The 16,811-nt window shown below is 34.7% G+C and overlaps 1 protein-coding gene across 1 annotated transcript; it reads right to left on the reverse strand.

Moving 5' to 3' along the window:
• Positions 1–8,226: 8,226 nt before the first annotated feature.
• On the reverse strand, positions 8,227–16,394 carry LOC114304341 (putative aldo-keto reductase 3). The gene is made up of 6 exons (XM_082881627.1): positions 16,292–16,394; positions 12,684–12,799; positions 11,941–12,138; positions 10,348–10,520; positions 10,139–10,241; positions 8,227–8,789 (listed from the first exon to the last, which is right to left on the reverse strand). Exons 1-6 carry the CDS (start codon positions 16,392–16,394, stop codon positions 8,448–8,450), a joined length of 1,035 nt encoding a protein of 344 aa, XP_082737753.1. The 3' UTR covers positions 8,227–8,447.
• Between the last annotated feature and the right edge of the window lie 417 nt (positions 16,395–16,811).

Here is a 16,811-nt window from a genome sequence, read left to right on the forward strand (position 1 = left end):
AACAGCTGTTCCTCTATCGACAGTCCTACTCCTCACATGACCTCTTCTCCCTCGTGAAGACATCCTATAAAACCAAAACAAAAACAAACTTAGTGTACAATCGAAACGGCCTTGCCAGAGGCCCACGCGTAATACTGTTAAGCCACAAGACAACCTTAGCATGATACCTAATTCAAGTCACTTCAACAGTTAAACATTTAATCACGTAACCGAATCAAGTCCACAAGGATAACTACATACCCCAAAACTCTCAAGGAATTCTCATAAGAAACCACGTTGATCAAGGTGTTTCTAATGAGACCTCTAAGCAAGTTCATTGGCAACAAGTATTATCTCAGAAATTTAACCCCATGCTTATATAAATGCAACACATAGAATCCTAACACATAAATCATCTATATGCAACGTCCTCACTAAGCGTAGCAAACCCACTATGGTAAAAAATCACTTCCCACGAGCCCAAAGTATTCGACTCGACTAGCTCTGATACCAAGTTGTAAAGCCCTGGCTTTTATTACTCGAGTTCATTACCAAATCCTTTATAATAATACCATTTTAAATCATTTCATCCATTTGAGAACATAAACAAGGAATAAATAATAACATTCCCTGACGACAATGATGACGATATATAAATAAGATATGGTATGATGCCCTTGGGCTTACATTGAATAACAACAACAGAAATAATAGGGATTTACCCTTACACATTGAATAACAACAAACAGAAGTAAAAGGGACTTACGCTTACACAATATATGGCACTCGGCCAACAAGTAAAGGTCCCCGTGGCCAATGAATAAAAGACTTCAAGTCATGAATAATCCTCCAGCCTTGTACTTGAAAAGTTTGTCAACACGTGGGATGAGCATTAAGCCCAATAGAGATCCCAAAAATCCTAACCAATCACAACATATAGATAAAAATGATCATGCATGCACAATGATATACCATATAAGTAGTATGACAGTTGATATCCAAAGGTATTGTAACGCTCTAAAATAATTACTATAACCCATACTCAACATCAAAAAGTGATCACAATGACAAAGTTATCTTTCAATGATTTACAATTAAGCTTTACAAAAGAGTGATATAATAGAAAGATAAGATGAAAGTTAGAGAAATAAGAAATGCCCTAAGGGCATACATCTTTCCAAGACGATGCTTGGTTATAACAAAAGTGGACTTAAGTCCAATACAGTTAAAGCCCTTGGTTGTACAAAAGTAAGTACTATAAATACACAAAAGAAGCTCTCGCTCCAAGTCCTCCCAAACTATTGCCTTGGCATAGACATATCATCAACAACTGAAATGTTTTTCCCACATAGGGCGAGCCAAAGCCTAGTAGAAATAATCCATCACAGTGTATGAATCTTAACAAAGATATAAGGTGAATGCGTATGCAATGCTCGTACCAAAACAATTTACGTCTCTTTCCAAAACACAATGAAATGCCAAGTCAATATCATGTTTCATAAATCATTTCGTTTATAATAGAAAATAGTGCAGTGAATCACACTCTGGGAATTCCAAAATAATACAACCTTTCTCGAAAATTTCATCCAGAGGAAACCGTAAATCGAGATCCATGTAAACGTAGGCTATACAAGCACTACTATTGCTATTTCACAGAAATTTCGTCCACGGGGTCAACACCCATGTATAGGCACGATTTTTAGTATTTTCACCATGGGCACTCAAACCAACTTATTTCAACATTACAATACATGTTTTTCCCAAATTCACCCATTTTTCTCAAAACGATAAACATTTCCAATGTAAAAGCATGAGATAATGCTCAACGCAAATGACTGAGAAAAATAATTTCAATTCTCCTAATTCACATGAAATTTCTACAACACCCATAGCTATCCTCCATCGATAGCCCAAAATAGATATTTCTAAACAGATAAAGAATTATCAATAAAGATAAACACTCCAAATTTTCAAGAGGTAAGTGATAATACATATCTAACTCCACCATCCTCATCAACATCAATCCAATTTCATAATTTCAATATCAATCTCATAATTTAAACAAAATCAACATTTGAGGCATTTAGGGCAAAATCCATTTCCTTTCCAAAATCTATCCCAAATATCAAAATCAACTATTTGTTCCCAATTCAACATTTTCTTCAATATCAAAATCATTTTCAAGGATCCATTTCACAAAAAAAAAAAAAAAAAAAAAAAAAAAAAAAAAAAAACCCTCTTTGGATTTTTACCCAAAACCCTAGATTTTTCTAAATCTTCCAAAATCTCAATATTGTTTAGAAATAATAAATAACAAAGTTAAAACTCATAAAAAGTGTGGAGATATCCCTACCTCAAACTTAGAAGATGATTGAAGGAGGGATGGAAACTCAAAGATGCCGAAAATCAACTTTGCTCCAATTATAACGAAGCTCTTGTCAAGCTCTACCTTTTTAACAAAGGCACACAAGTGAAAAGATCGACGGATCTAGGTCTTTTTGAGAGAGATAGGTGAGTTTTAGAGAGAGTGTGAGAGAAAATAGTGTTTTGAAATGTTTAGAGAGACAGAGAGAGATGAAAAAGTGACTTAGAAAAGTGATTTTACGAAGATATACGCATAGTTCACTCAAGCGCAAGAAGCTTCGCTCGAGTGAAGAATACAAACTCCTAGTAGTTTCACAAACCTGCGAAAGTGCTGGAGGTTCACAAAGACCACTTGAGCACAAGAAGTGTGGCTCGAGCGAATGAACAAAATTCTGCACGTCAACAATTTGAAAAACAAGCTACCAACCTGTTCCAAATGTAAGCAACACGATCCAAAGCCAAACTCAAAGAGAGATAAGGAAAAACAAGACATGAACAACTGTATATGACAATGAAACCCGGATCCAAAACATCAAATGGCCCAGGTCTAAGCCATAATCACTCTAAATATGTTTTTCTCAAAAATATCCTCTTGACATAACACAATATAAAATCAATCATTCTCTTCCAAATTTTTGTTTTATTTCCAAAAACATTCAAAACCCATTTTGTTGTTTTAATAAACCTTCCACGCTGACATAAAAGAATCTCACTTAAACAATCATTCCGAAAACATAAGCCCACATACAAGTCATAACCCAACCCTACATCTCAATACACCATACGCACCTGCGCACTAATACATCTACTGCATTCCCTGACCATTGGCTCAAGGACTAAAAGACAACCACAACATGAAAACCAATAACAAATATACATTCAAAAAGAAATAACTGAAGTAATACACACTACCAATTTCAAATACACCAGCCTATAGTACGGATGGCAAATCCTACAACACAAATAATCTATAACACTTTACCGACCTCACAGGGAAGGAGGTGCCCCTTAGATCACACTTTTCCGAGCACAAACCGAAAAGGAGATGAAACCTTTGTCAATGTGCCATGCTTTACCGGCCTCACCCGGAGAGAAACAGACCTCATTTCACACTTCACCAGGTGTAAACTGGTAGGGAGAGGAAACCTCTGTCAATGTGCCACGCTTTACTGGCGTCACCCGGAGAGAAACAGACCTCCCAAACAACATACAATTTAAAGCATAACATGCTAACCACCAAAAATAATACATAGTGTAACACATACATCTAATCCAATTATCACAATCTCGACTAATGACAGTTAAATACATTATCCCACTTCTTCTAAAACGTCCTCCACGCACCATCGTTCAACAACGGGTTTTCCTCCATTTTTAAAATGTTCCCAAAACGAAATGTGGATAACCAAACATCAAAACCATAACTATCCAATGACCGTCTCATAACATAAACACATCCACAAGCATTCCAGTTCATTTTCTAATAACATAATCTATAACTCAACAATGGAATTTATTTATTCACAATGTCCAATTACAATCGACAATACATCCTTCTACCTTACATAGCCCATCCTACAATAGTACTCATAGCATGTATCTACCAACAATCAATACCATCCTCTACCGATGGCCAATGACAAAACTCTAGATGCCAATTATGTAATCAAAACAATAAGTACACCGATAGATATTTCCATATTCTCGTACGTTCCAAACTCTCACATTTTATAAAGGAGGTAACTAATCACATTTGTTTTAAAACCAAGTACTCATTATTCCAAATCCCAACATACACAACACTTACCAACACCTAATAACATTAATCCAAAATCCCAAAATTTGTAAGCAACCACAACATAACCCAAATTCAATTCACCTTAAGCTTTTCCTTTAACATACCAAAATTTACGAAGGAGATACCAAACCCCACCAACCCCATATCCTAAACATGCTTTTACAACCCATAATCAATTATAAACATAACCCACAAACCCACCAATTTAAACCGAAACCAACCCGTATGCTTTTTAACAAAATCAACCATAACACTATGTTTTTAAATGTCGTAAAAAGTACCACAAGTCTATCTATAGCGAGGTATTGAAGAGAAGCTCCATAATACCTACCTCTTGAAGTGAAAATGAGAAAAGGAAAAAATCCACCGGCGATAAAATCATGATCCGCTTAGATTACAATCTGCTTGGATTAAAAGGATGCTCTCATCACCCTCTACGTTTTGATATATAGGACTGGGAGTAGAAAATGGATGTAACTAGATGAAACCAAAGCTTTTAGGTTAAAGAAACCCCAAAATGGCGGAAAATGAGAGAGAAGAGAGAGAAAACCAAAAAAACTGATTTAAAAAGTGACTTTTACGGACTGATATACGAGCAAACCGCTCGAGCAACCAAAACACCGCTTGAGTGACCATACACAATAAGTGATACCGCTCAAGCGAACAAAGTTACTGCTCAAGCGCACAATGACACCCTCCCAGAAGTTTTGCAAACAAAGGCTAACCGCTTAAGCGCAAGAAAGACTGCTCAAGTCAAGACCGTTTGAGTGTAAGAAAGTTCGATCGAGCAAAAAACACTACACTCCTAGAGGTTTTGTAGACCTACAAAAGTACTGAGAGTTCTTGAAGACTGCTCGAGCGCAAGAAAGTTTGCTCCAGCAAACAACCAGAATTCTAGGCAATAACTCCTTTAAAAAATGAACTCCCAACATATTTCAAATGCAACTACAATGCTCACACAACCCAATTCAATAGAGAATAAGATGAACAAGAACATGGACAGTTATTAAGGACAAAGAAACCCGAATTCAAAACAATAAACGGGGTCGGGTCTAAACCGGAATCGTTATAACTAGTGACATATTTTTGCAACGAATTTTTTAAATTGTCACTAAAAACTTACAATTAGTTACACTTTTATGAAAACACTGCTAGAAAATAAATAATAGGATTTTGTGGTAATAATTAAAAGTGAACAGGATTTTTTGATGCACAAAAAAGTTAGAACGACTTACTGATACACCCATCTTTCTAATAGGATTTTTCAATCAATTCCCTATTAAATATTGTTAATCAATTATCTTATGACACTTGTTAACTGAACCTAGTTATAATTTCTCCTTTTGCAAGCCCATATAATCAACTTTAATTGACTATTTAAACCCCCTTCAAATCAATGAATTTCATGGGCCTAAGGAAAGGGTGTAAATATGGCCCGGCCCATGTCGGGCCGTATGGGCTCCCGTCAAAATTTGGGCCAGCCCAGCCCAGCCCAGCCGAGCAGCTCCATGAGCCAGAAAATTAGGACCAGCCCTAGGGGATATTCGGCCTCGAGCGCAGGCCAGCGAACGTGGGCTCTAACTTAGGCTGGGCCTGGACGGGCTTGAAATTATTTTTAAATTGTTTAAATTTTTCCGCTAAAAGTTACATTGGGCCTTGGGTGGGCCGGGCGCTGAGTAGGCCTTGAGCAGGTAGATGGGCTAGGCTCCAAAACACACGACCTAGGCCTAGGCCTAGGGTCCTGAGCTGGGCTCGGGCCTAGGCGTGGCTGGGCTTAGTCGAACCTGGCCCATCTAAGCTACGAGCGAGCTTTGAGCAACAACGGGCCCACGGGTCATTTTTACACCCCTAGCCTAAGGATAACAACACAACCATGGCGAAGGCTTGTCTCATTTTAAGTAAATTCTATTGGCTTTAATTAAGTTTGAAAGAAAGATGAAATTGCTAATGCTAATTTACTTGATTCAATTTTTTATCTTAACAGACACATTCTTTTTGGAGCTAAATGTATGCCATTTCAATACAATAACCTCAAAATACCACTCTCAATATGTTGGTAGTGTACTCTTTCTATAACATTCATTTAGGACGCTAATGCTTTATTTGTTTAGATTTCAAAATTTACACTTGAAATTTTTTTGATGTAAAATGATTTTGCACAAAAATAATTTTTTCTTTTGATTTTCCAGTGTTTGGTTGGCATTAAAAATATTTTTTAGAACAAAATTTTTAACAATGAACCAAATATTGATAACACAATAAAATTAAAAAAAATTAAAAAAAAAACAAAAGAATACAATAAGATAGGAATTGAATGCAATAAAAACAACAACCATGAAAGAACTAAACTCAAATACCCGAGAAAATGTTCAAATCTAAGGAGAAATATACCATGGGAATATCATATTAAAAAACTTCATGATATTTGCTTCAAACAAAATAAAATAAAATAAAATAAAGTGAGATAGAGAAACATAAAATGCAATGAAACAGAAAACACTTGAGTCGTTGGTGACTCACCAGATCGAAATAGATAAAGCACTATTCAAGAGACTTGGGGATGTTGTTGTGCCTTAAGTCACAACAGTTTATTGTGACCCTTCATGGGAGTCGATACTAAGCTTATTTCGATAATTTGAACTGTTCATAGAATTCGTCAAGTAGAGTACCAATGAAAAAAATAAAGTCAATCGAACATTTGTAACCACATGATCAGGAACTAAAAAACAAATAGTCTATTATCAAAATCATGTTTGCCATTTGTTTTGTTTTGTTTTTTAATGTGATATTGTTATGTGGCTACAAATGTTTAATCAACCTCATTCTTTTATAAATGATCTACTCGATGAATCCTATAATATAAACGGTTCAGATAATCAAAATAGTCCCAGCATTGGCCCCTATAGAGGGTCATAACAGGCTAATGTGCCTTAACACACAACATCTCCAAAATTGCATTCAAGTGCTTCAATATCTCTCTCTCTCTCTCTCTTGCCAGATCGAAGAGTCGATAAACAATTGTTGGTGACTTGCTAGATCAAAGCAAACGAAGCAACATTCAAGTGCTTCATTGTCTCTCTCCCTCTCTCTAGCATTCATTTTTGGGTCTTTTAAATATGTCAAGTAGTGTCTACTTAAATGAGGAAAAATTAAATAAATAATTTACCAACTTTTTAAACATATTTTATTTTCATCCTTGTGACTAAAAATGGTTTACTTGAAAAATGTTTTATTTACATTTTTGTAAATCATGTTGGAACAAGTGTGAAGGTAGAGTCCCACATTGGATAAAGACTAAAAAAGATGAGTCTTAATATGCATTAGATGGGCTCTCCACTTATAGGCTTAAACTTTTAAGTGGGTATGAGTTTCAAATAATGTATATTGGGCCTTGATGTGGCGTCTCTAGACTTTAGAGTTTCTCCCTGTTGAATTGGGCCAGTACCCTTATGGGCTTTCCGATTCCCTAACAACCCTTGTAGGCTCTCCGATTCCTTAACAATTGGTATCAGAGCTAACAGTAAACGATCTATGGGCAAACTCTCCTGGAGCATCGATTCCATGGTGACTCTTGATAAAGCAAAATTCTTGGTGCACATAGAGGTTAGACCGCGACAAGGTGACTCTCAATGGAATATGGTGACTCACGATGGACTGTATGTGGGTGGCCCAAGCTGAACTCAATGTTGGAGAGTTATAGATCAAAATTACGGTGTAGTGCGTAGGATCTATAATGAATTTGCGGAAGATAGATCAAGATTCGAGGGGGGTGTATGGTTCACACATACGGTGAAGGTTGTTGGAGCATGTGTGAAGGTAGAGTCCCACATTGGATAAAAAGTAAAAAAGATAGGTTATAATATACATTAGACGAGCTCTCCACTTATAGGCTTAAGCTTTTAATTGTATATGAGTTTCAAATAATATATGTTGAACCTTGATGTGGCGTCTCTAGACTCTAGAGTTTGTTCGTGTTGGATTGGGCCAGTATTATTGTGTGCTTATGAGTTCCACCGATTACCTAACAACTCAAACAAGAAAATTGCACTCAAGAGTCTCTGTGACCAAATTAACCAGACAAGTAATTAATTATAAAATTATTATTATCATTAAATCAAACATAATTTTTGAACCAAAACATATGATGATTCAGAACTTTCAAGAAGCCTAAGTCAACATACTGGCTTTTTGACAAAACACACACATATTCTAAACAAGAATTTGAGAAAACTCTCCAAAGGACATAAAGAGAAAGTATTTGAGGAACAAACAAGGAAGCTATGTATGTGACTGCTTGAATTTATTACTAAGCTTTCCATGAAGACAAAGGTGGAGTGTCTGTATAGTTCCAAGCAAAATTCTTAGAGACAGACATATATCGATCACCCTTTACCACATTCGCTGAAGCAATGGATTCGAGTTGAGCCATGTCTTCTACTGATAGTTTTATAGACAAAGCTCCAATGTTGTTTTTGAAGTTTTCGATCTTTGTGGTACCAGGTATCGGACACACATCATTTCCTTGGTGATGGACCCATGCTAATGCTAGTTGTGATGGGGTGCATCCTTTTCTTTCTGGCATTTCGTTAACTTGTTCAAATATGTTTTTGTTATGTTTCAGATTATCTGGTTGAAACCTTGGTAGATTCTACACAAATCGAAGAAAAAACATATTCAGCATCACCATTGCAAAATGAACATTACAAAGGATAAAAAAATAAGATGTGTCGCACAAATTTATTTTGGTGTGACCTTTTATCTTTTTTTATTTTTGGCAAACAAAAAAGAAAAGGTATCTAGTCTACTGTAGAAAGTAAATAATTGACTTGGTGTGAATGTGTGTTCTTTTGTCACGTTTTTGTATTTTACGAAAATGCCCTTAACAATTTGATAACTTGTCAATAGGAATAACTTACCATAAACTGATTTATATATTCAAAATTTTATACACGGTTTTCATTCATTTTCTTCGTTGTTAAATTACATATACAAAATTTTATACACGGTTTTCATTCATTTTCTTCGTTGTTAAATTACATATATTTGTATATGCATAACCCACAACTAGTATTGAATAAAGGAAGCCTAAATGGCCTACAAATTAGAGAGAGTCATGAGAAGGATGAAGCATGAGTACTGGTATTTGTATGATGCGGGTATGTTGATATTATAAAATCCGAAAAAAGTAAGATATGGATACAACTTGATACGCGTGTAAAAAATGATTTATTTTTAATTTAGAGTAATGGAAAAATTAGTTAAATTGTTTAATTTGTTAAGATCTAGCCTATAATTAACATTTAATGTCAAAAGTAAATATATAAATCAAAACTAAATGTTAATATATTAAATAACTTACAAACTATAGTTTAATTTTAAAACCATGTTAAGTATAAAACTAAAAATAAAAAAAAGTCTAGTGAAAGGAGTTTTATCTCTATAGTAGAAGAAAATATTGTTTTAACTAAGGTACGGTATGACTGGAATATATATTAGGTATGCCTGGATACGTCAAAAATCTCGGTACGTATGAAGAAGTACCATATGAGATATCATACATCGGTAAGTATCTAGTATGGATACGACAAGTTTTTTGAAATACCCATGCTTCATAGAAGTCAGTTGACCACTCCCTAAACTCTGATGTGGCTCAAATCTATGCCATACACTTTATTTTTTTGGTATTTTTTATTTTTATTTTTATAGCTTTTATCTTCTAAAAAATTACGAATCATAGGTACAAAATTTAAAAAACTCTACCCTTCTTATTTAAATTTTTTATTTTTTTTTGGCTTTTTGATAATCAACAGAATTATAGAAGAGTTGTAGTGATCTTATTGTTACCGATTATGCCTTTAGTGAAATTTTTTATTTAGTTTTGATTTAACTACATGATCAAAACAAGAAACAAGATGTTAAGCAATAGTTTTTAAGCATAATGCTACAAACATTAATTCACTGTGGAAATAGAAAAATGCAAGTATGATGCGCGCAAACCTTTCGGGCATCATTTTCAGTCAAGTTCTTGGCCATCTTTGCCCCTGAAGAAAAGAACCCCCTGCCCAGAGGACTGTATGCAACAATCCCAATTCCTAGTTCTCTGATTATATCAAAACAACAATGGCAAAGATTAGAAAACATTGGATTTTTGCTTATTGCTTGCAAAACTAACTAGTTAATATAACAATAGTGCCTCTACCCCTCACCTGCAAGTAGGAATGATTTCTTCCTCTGCATCTCTTGTCCACAAGGACCACTCCAACTGCACTGCTGTTATGGGATGAACAGCATGAGCCCTTCTAATTGTCGAAGCCGAGGCCTCTAAGAGACCTACATACTTGATTTTACCCTCTTCAACCAGTTTCTTGAGTTCTCCCATCTACAAAAATGTCATAAAAGGATTATCAGAGAAAATTCAGCGTTTAAAGCAATCAGTTGATTGTTAAAAGGATGACCTAGACCTACCCTACTACATAAGACTTCTGCTAAAGTCAGGTCTAAAAAGATAAGATATTTACACAACTTTACTTAGTTTTGGGAGAGAATATTTTTGTAACTTGTTAAATCAGAACCACTAGAGACAAAATTAGCTAGTGATTGTAGCATAAAAAGTAATACCTATCAACTTCAATTGTGTTAGGTTCCCCCCCCCCAAAAAAAAAAAAAGAGAATTTTTTTTTTTTTTTAACCATTTCTTGAAATTCAAAGACAATCAGGTTAAGATATCTAGGAATTTAAAAAGCAGCCGTTTATCTATTTTGAATTGTACAATTTATTTGACAACCTCCCATGTGGGAATTTGGTGAAGATCCCTATTTTCTTTCTCAGCTTGGAGCACACAAAATTGTCATTGAACCGAACACAAATGTAAGGTAAATAGATAGGCCTATGACAAGTCAACAATGCTGCACTTGATCTTAGCCAAAAGGCCGAGACAGCAGATTAAGATAACTAGGAAAACTCTACCATGTATATCTTGTTACATATTTTTTTTAATAAATATTACTAATTTTTGTAGCAATTGTCATACAATATTTGGTAGAGTTATGACAAATTTTTATTTTTGTAATAAAATTACAACAATTTGTGATGCAAACGGTTTCTACAACGAAATGTTACTTAACAGTTTGAAGTATAATATAATCTAGGGTAAATTATGCAAATAGTCCCTATAGTTTATACGATGTGTCAATTTGGTCCCTGTAGTAATTTGCTCGATTTTGTCCCTTAATTTAACGAATTGTGTCATTTTAGTCCAATAAATAACGGTTGTTAAGTTAATTTAACGGAAAGTCAAATAATATGTCAATTTGGTCCCTGTAGTTTACACGATGTGTTAATTTAGTCCCTGTAGTTTCAATTTTCTCGATTTTGACAGAGACTAAATTGACACATTGTGAAAAATATAGGAACCAAATTGACACATTATTTGACTTTTCGTTAAATTAACTTAACAACCGTTATTTATTCGACTAAAATGACACAATCCGTTAAATTAAGGGGCAAAATCTAGCAAATTGAAACTATAGGGATTAAATTGACACATCGTATAAACTATAGGAACTATTTGCATAATTTTCCCTATAATCTATTATTGGCAAATAATATTTCAATGAAAAAAAGCGTAACACTATAAAAAATAAGTAATTATATCACAAATTGTTACAACTTTACTTTAAAATTTGCAAATTATCATTACTCTATAGGAAAATTGCATAACACTTATAATAAAGATTTAAAACATTTAAAAATAAAATAAAAAATATGAAAGGTACAAGAATGGAGAGGGGGCAACAAACCGTGATTTCGATGGGGACAGAGGTGTCAATACGATGCTGGTAATAAAGATCAATGCAATTGGTGTCCAGCCTGGCCTCGCAGGCTGCCCTCACATGTGCTGGATCCCCATGTACTTCCATATTCCCACTTACTAAACTAACACCGAACTTGGTACATAATTCAACTCTCTCTCTCTCTCTCATTCCTCCCTTCACAGCCTGCACCCACATCAAAAAAAATTTGAGAAAAGCTTTGAGCAGCTCCAATCGAAGTGTCAAATTCTACATGATACAATAACAGTTCAATTTTGACATAAAAAATGAAGTTTACCCAATATATGACAAATACTAAATTGACATTTCGCATGAACTCAACATGTCAAATTTGACATACTCCACGTTACTACCAAAGTTGAAGTGTACCCAATAAAACAATTTCATTTTTAAAAATAATAGAATAATAAATTCGACATATCGGGTGAGAAGTTTCTTTGTCATATTGACATGTCAATTTTCTGCTCGAGTCTTCAAAAAAAAAATTGTCACACTAAATTTTGAATGTTTGAGTGGATATATATATATATATATATGAAAATTATTTTTATATCATAAATTGTGAACATAAATTACAGCAAGAACTATATAAACAAAAAGAAAAAACAAACACAAAAACAAAAAAAAGAAAAAGAAAAAGAAGAAACGAAAAAAGAAAGAGATATAAGCAATTTAATAAGCTGCATCGAACAGGGGTGAAATAAGCAGACCTTGCCAAGAAGGATTTCATTGGCATAAGGGCCGTAGACGTCGGAGGTGTCGAGGAAAGTGATACCGTGATGGATGGCATGGTGGATGAGGATACGGATACGGTGGGGATACGTTCAAAAAAAATATTTTTTTTCACAATTTTTAGTAATGTAGCATACACAAAAATAAAACTTCAACAATTTTTAGTAATGTAACATACATAAAATAAAACTTCAACAATTTTTAGTAATGTAGCGTACATAAAAATAAAACTTAAAACAAAAGACAACTTGATAAAAAAAGAGAGATTCCTATGAACTAAGAGTCTTCAACATCAATAGGTTCAACTTGTTCCCCTTCATCAGTGAACATCACAGCTTCCATATCTGGTTCATCAAGAGAAAGGCTTGCAATTTCAAGTAAGCATGCACCCTCCAATGAATCAAAAGCATCTCCACCAACATCCCATAACTTAGATTCTCCTTCAATGTACTGTCGACTTCTTCTTGATAGGAGACGAAGATTGTTGTGCACAAAAACCAAATCTTCAGCACGTTGTGGTGTCATTTTGTTTCTTTTCATGGAGTGAATAAAGGAGTAGGTGCTCCAATTCCTTTCACAGCATGATGAGGAACATGGCTGGCCAAGCAATTTTAATGCTAAAGATTGAAGCACAGGAGCAAGAGACCCATGTGTAAACCACCAAATAAGTGGATCCAATACTCCTCTATCAATCTTTGAGTCAAAATCTCCAAACATATCCAAACCTCCTGAAAACTTGGCATATTCCACATTTACAACCCGTCTCTCCTCTAAATTTGGAAAGTATTTCTTGAAGCACTTGTTTCTCATACTTGAAATTTCTTCATCCCTATGAGGAGGGACACGATTGGGATTTTCATCAAGCCACGTTGAACTATAATACCTAGATTACAACATTAGAAAGTTTTAAAATTAAATTATGTTATTCAAATTAAAAGACAAATGTCAACAAAGAAATGTATTTAGTAAGAGTATGAATTAAGCTATTACCTTAGATTCAAAGAATGTGCAAGGCAATGAAGAGGAGTGTTACTTTTGGACCACCTCTCAACTAGTATATTGTGCACAATGGAATAAAAGATTGATACCTCATGATCTAGCTTCCCTTCATGCCTAAAGATGCTTGCCTTCATCTTTTCAATCATGGTGTCCCACATTTCATAGACTAAGTGAAGGCATGGTTTGTCAGTGTCACAAAACCTAAGCATCTCATAGATAGGCAATGTAAAAGTCAAAATATAATCAATCTTATCCCACCACACATCATTCAATAATTTTTCCTTCACAGATGCGCTTTCCCAACATCGTCTTCTTTGTAAGAAACCCACTGGTCACTAATAACCATTGATTGGAGGCCACGCTTTATAAGTTTAAACATTTTGAGCATGATAATGGCAGATGCGAAACGTGTATCTGCAACAGCAAGCAACTTCAAGGGTACAAATTCATTGAAAATAGCTAGCCGCATGGAATGGTTCATGATGAAGTTTTTGATAAACATCACATCATCAACACAAAGTGTGATCCAGTGACATTCATCATAAGCAAAAGCAGTACCCCCTGTTTCCTTTGGAGCACAAATGTTCTTAAGAGCAAGATTCAATGTGTGAACTACACATGGTGTCCAAAAGATATTCGGGTACTTACTTTCAATGAGTAAACCAGCTGCACTACACACGAGAGCATTATCTGTAATGACTTGAATGACATTCTGATGTCCAACTTCTTCAATTGCTTGACTAATTAAGTTGGAAATAAAAAACTTGTCTTTATGCTCGCCTTCACAATTAACAGCTTTCAAGAACACTGTCCCAGCTTCTGATGCTCCCATAAAATTAATAAGGGGCCTTCTTTGAGAATCAGTCCATCCATCTGAAACAATACTCAACCCTTTTTCCTTCCATGATGCTCTAGTTGGCTCCAACAACCTCTCTACATTAGCCCTTTCCTTTTGAAGCAATGTAGTCCTCAACAAGTTATAACCGGGTGGTACATAACCAAGAATTGGATTGTTGGCAGCAAATTGAAATGCACTAACATAATATGGGTTCCTTGATAAATGAAAAGGTAACCCGCTGAATAAAACATGCGAGCAATCTCAGAATGTAGTTGTTCACGAATAACTGGGTTGAATGCCTTTTCTAGAGCAGAAGTTCCAGTAGCCTTTCTTTTTCTTGGCTCATACCCCTTCATCCTAAATCCTCCAATATCTAAAGCCCCTGAACTTGTTGAAGTAGATTGGGTGGAAGGTGGTAAAGGAACTTTTTTAGGCATAGCCATCTTTAACCTCTTCTCAGCTTCTTCAATTTTCCTTTGCATTTCAGCAAGGTGTTGCGGAGTCACTTTGGGGCACACTCTAATCCCATTGCCAGAAAGTTTTAACAAATGTGCCTTGACCCTAAAGTATGACCCCCAGTACTCTTGTTGACAGTAATTGCATTTAAACCTAGTATTACCACCTCCTCCCATTTTTTCTAGTTTTGTAACATAACACCAAAGAGGAGCATGATCATCTTCTTCCATTGGTGTACCACTTGTTGAACCTAAACTTCCCGTACCTGAACTCATTTCCTAAAATTTATGGTAAACAAATAAAACAAAACATTAATGTAGCATCATCCATAACAACCATAATGCATCATCCTCATCCATAACAAAAAAATTCATCGATTCAATTAAATTTCAACAATTTTAACAATATAGCATCACCCATAACAACCATAATGCAATTCAATTCCAAATTAAGGGGGGAAAAATTTACAAAGTTCATTTATTTATCAATAAGTTTATTTATTTATTTATTAATAATTTTTTTTTACCTTATTTGATTTATTAATAAGTTTACAAAGTTTATAATTTTATAAGTTGACAAATTTTATTTTTAATAAGTTTATTTATTTATTACTAATTTTTTTTACCTTATTTTATTTATTTATTTGTTTGTTTTATTCAATAAACCGAACATATAAGGTTTTTTTTTTTTTTTTTTTTTTTTACGTGATTTGCAGAGTCTACATATAAAAAATAAAAAATAAAAAAAATAAACATCCAAGTCCAGAGTCCAGATCGACATCTCGAACCAGAGTCCAGACAGACAGATCGAGCGAGATCGAGAGGGAGAGGGAGAGGGAGAGAGAGAGAGTTCGTGACAAATAGAGGGAGCGAAAGGGACAGAGAGAGAGGGACGAACCTGATCGAGATGAGATCGACGATCGGCGAGCTGTTCGAGACGATGGGCGAGCTGCTTCTCCTCCTCCTTCGCGGCTGCGTCGAATTCCTAGGTAAGACAGAGTTTGGTTTGTTATTTTTCATTTTTTTGTGTTTAATTTCATCTTTATTTTCATATTTTACAATTTCACCCCATTTTAAGTTTTTTAAATTATTTTTTTGCCCCTGCCGTATCCATACCGTATCCATTCCGTATCCAGACCGTATCCTCGTGTATCCGAGATGTATCCGAAATTCAAAAATTAAAAAAAAAATCGGATACTTCATTTCCCGTATCTGATACGTATCCTCGCGTATCGGGCTCGTATCCGTATCCGATACGCATATGTGATCTATTTCGGAGTATCCGTGCTTCATAGGCCAGGACCGTAGAAGCCATTGGACATGCTCATGCAGCCCAGTCCCTGTGCTGACACCTCTAGACGTTGTGATCCCAGCTTCATCCTCCCCACTTTCTCCATTTCCTTCTCTCTCTCTCTCTCTGTCTTTCTCTTTCTAGATATTGTGAAAGAGCAGTAGTAGTGGCATGGAGATGGTGTGAAATCCCGTATTTTTATATAATAAAAATAATATATATTTTTTAATTTTTTAAAATAATTATTCATAATATTTTGAATTTAATAGTTTGTATATTGTTATGCTAAAAATTTATTCAAAGTAAAATAAAATAAAATAAAATATTTTTGACTTTATATTATTACTCAATATTAATTTATGAAACTTATGATATTTTTATTATATTTTTTTCTATATTTTTTTGTAATCAAATTACACGGGAATGTAATATTTTCTATACTAAAACCCGATCAAAAACCATGGGTTTGCTCCCCACGTTTTCTCGCTTCCCACCTTCCACGTGCAATCATTTTCTGTATCAA

The sequence above is a fragment of the Camellia sinensis genome, chromosome 7 (assembly GCF_055761805.1).
Source record: "Camellia sinensis isolate YWXY chromosome 7, ASM5576180v1, whole genome shotgun sequence".
Lineage (NCBI taxonomy): Eukaryota > Viridiplantae > Streptophyta > Magnoliopsida > Ericales > Theaceae > Camellia > Camellia sinensis.

What these genes read in the sequence shown, in the direction of transcription:
- LOC114304341 (XM_082881627.1), bottom strand. Translation starts at nt 16,394, where the DNA reads ATGGAGAAAGTGGGGAGGATGAAGCTGGGATCACAACGTCTAGAGGTG. An exon ending in TGGCTTCTACGGTCCTGGCC is followed by an intron (nt 12,800 to 16,291) that starts TATGAAGCACGG and finishes AATATTTTTTTT; the next exon opens with GAACGTATCCCCACCGTATC. An exon ending in ATGAAATCCTTCTTGGCAAG is followed by an intron (nt 12,139 to 12,683) that starts GTCTGCTTATTT and finishes ATGTGGGTGCAG; the next exon opens with GCTGTGAAGGGAGGAATGAG.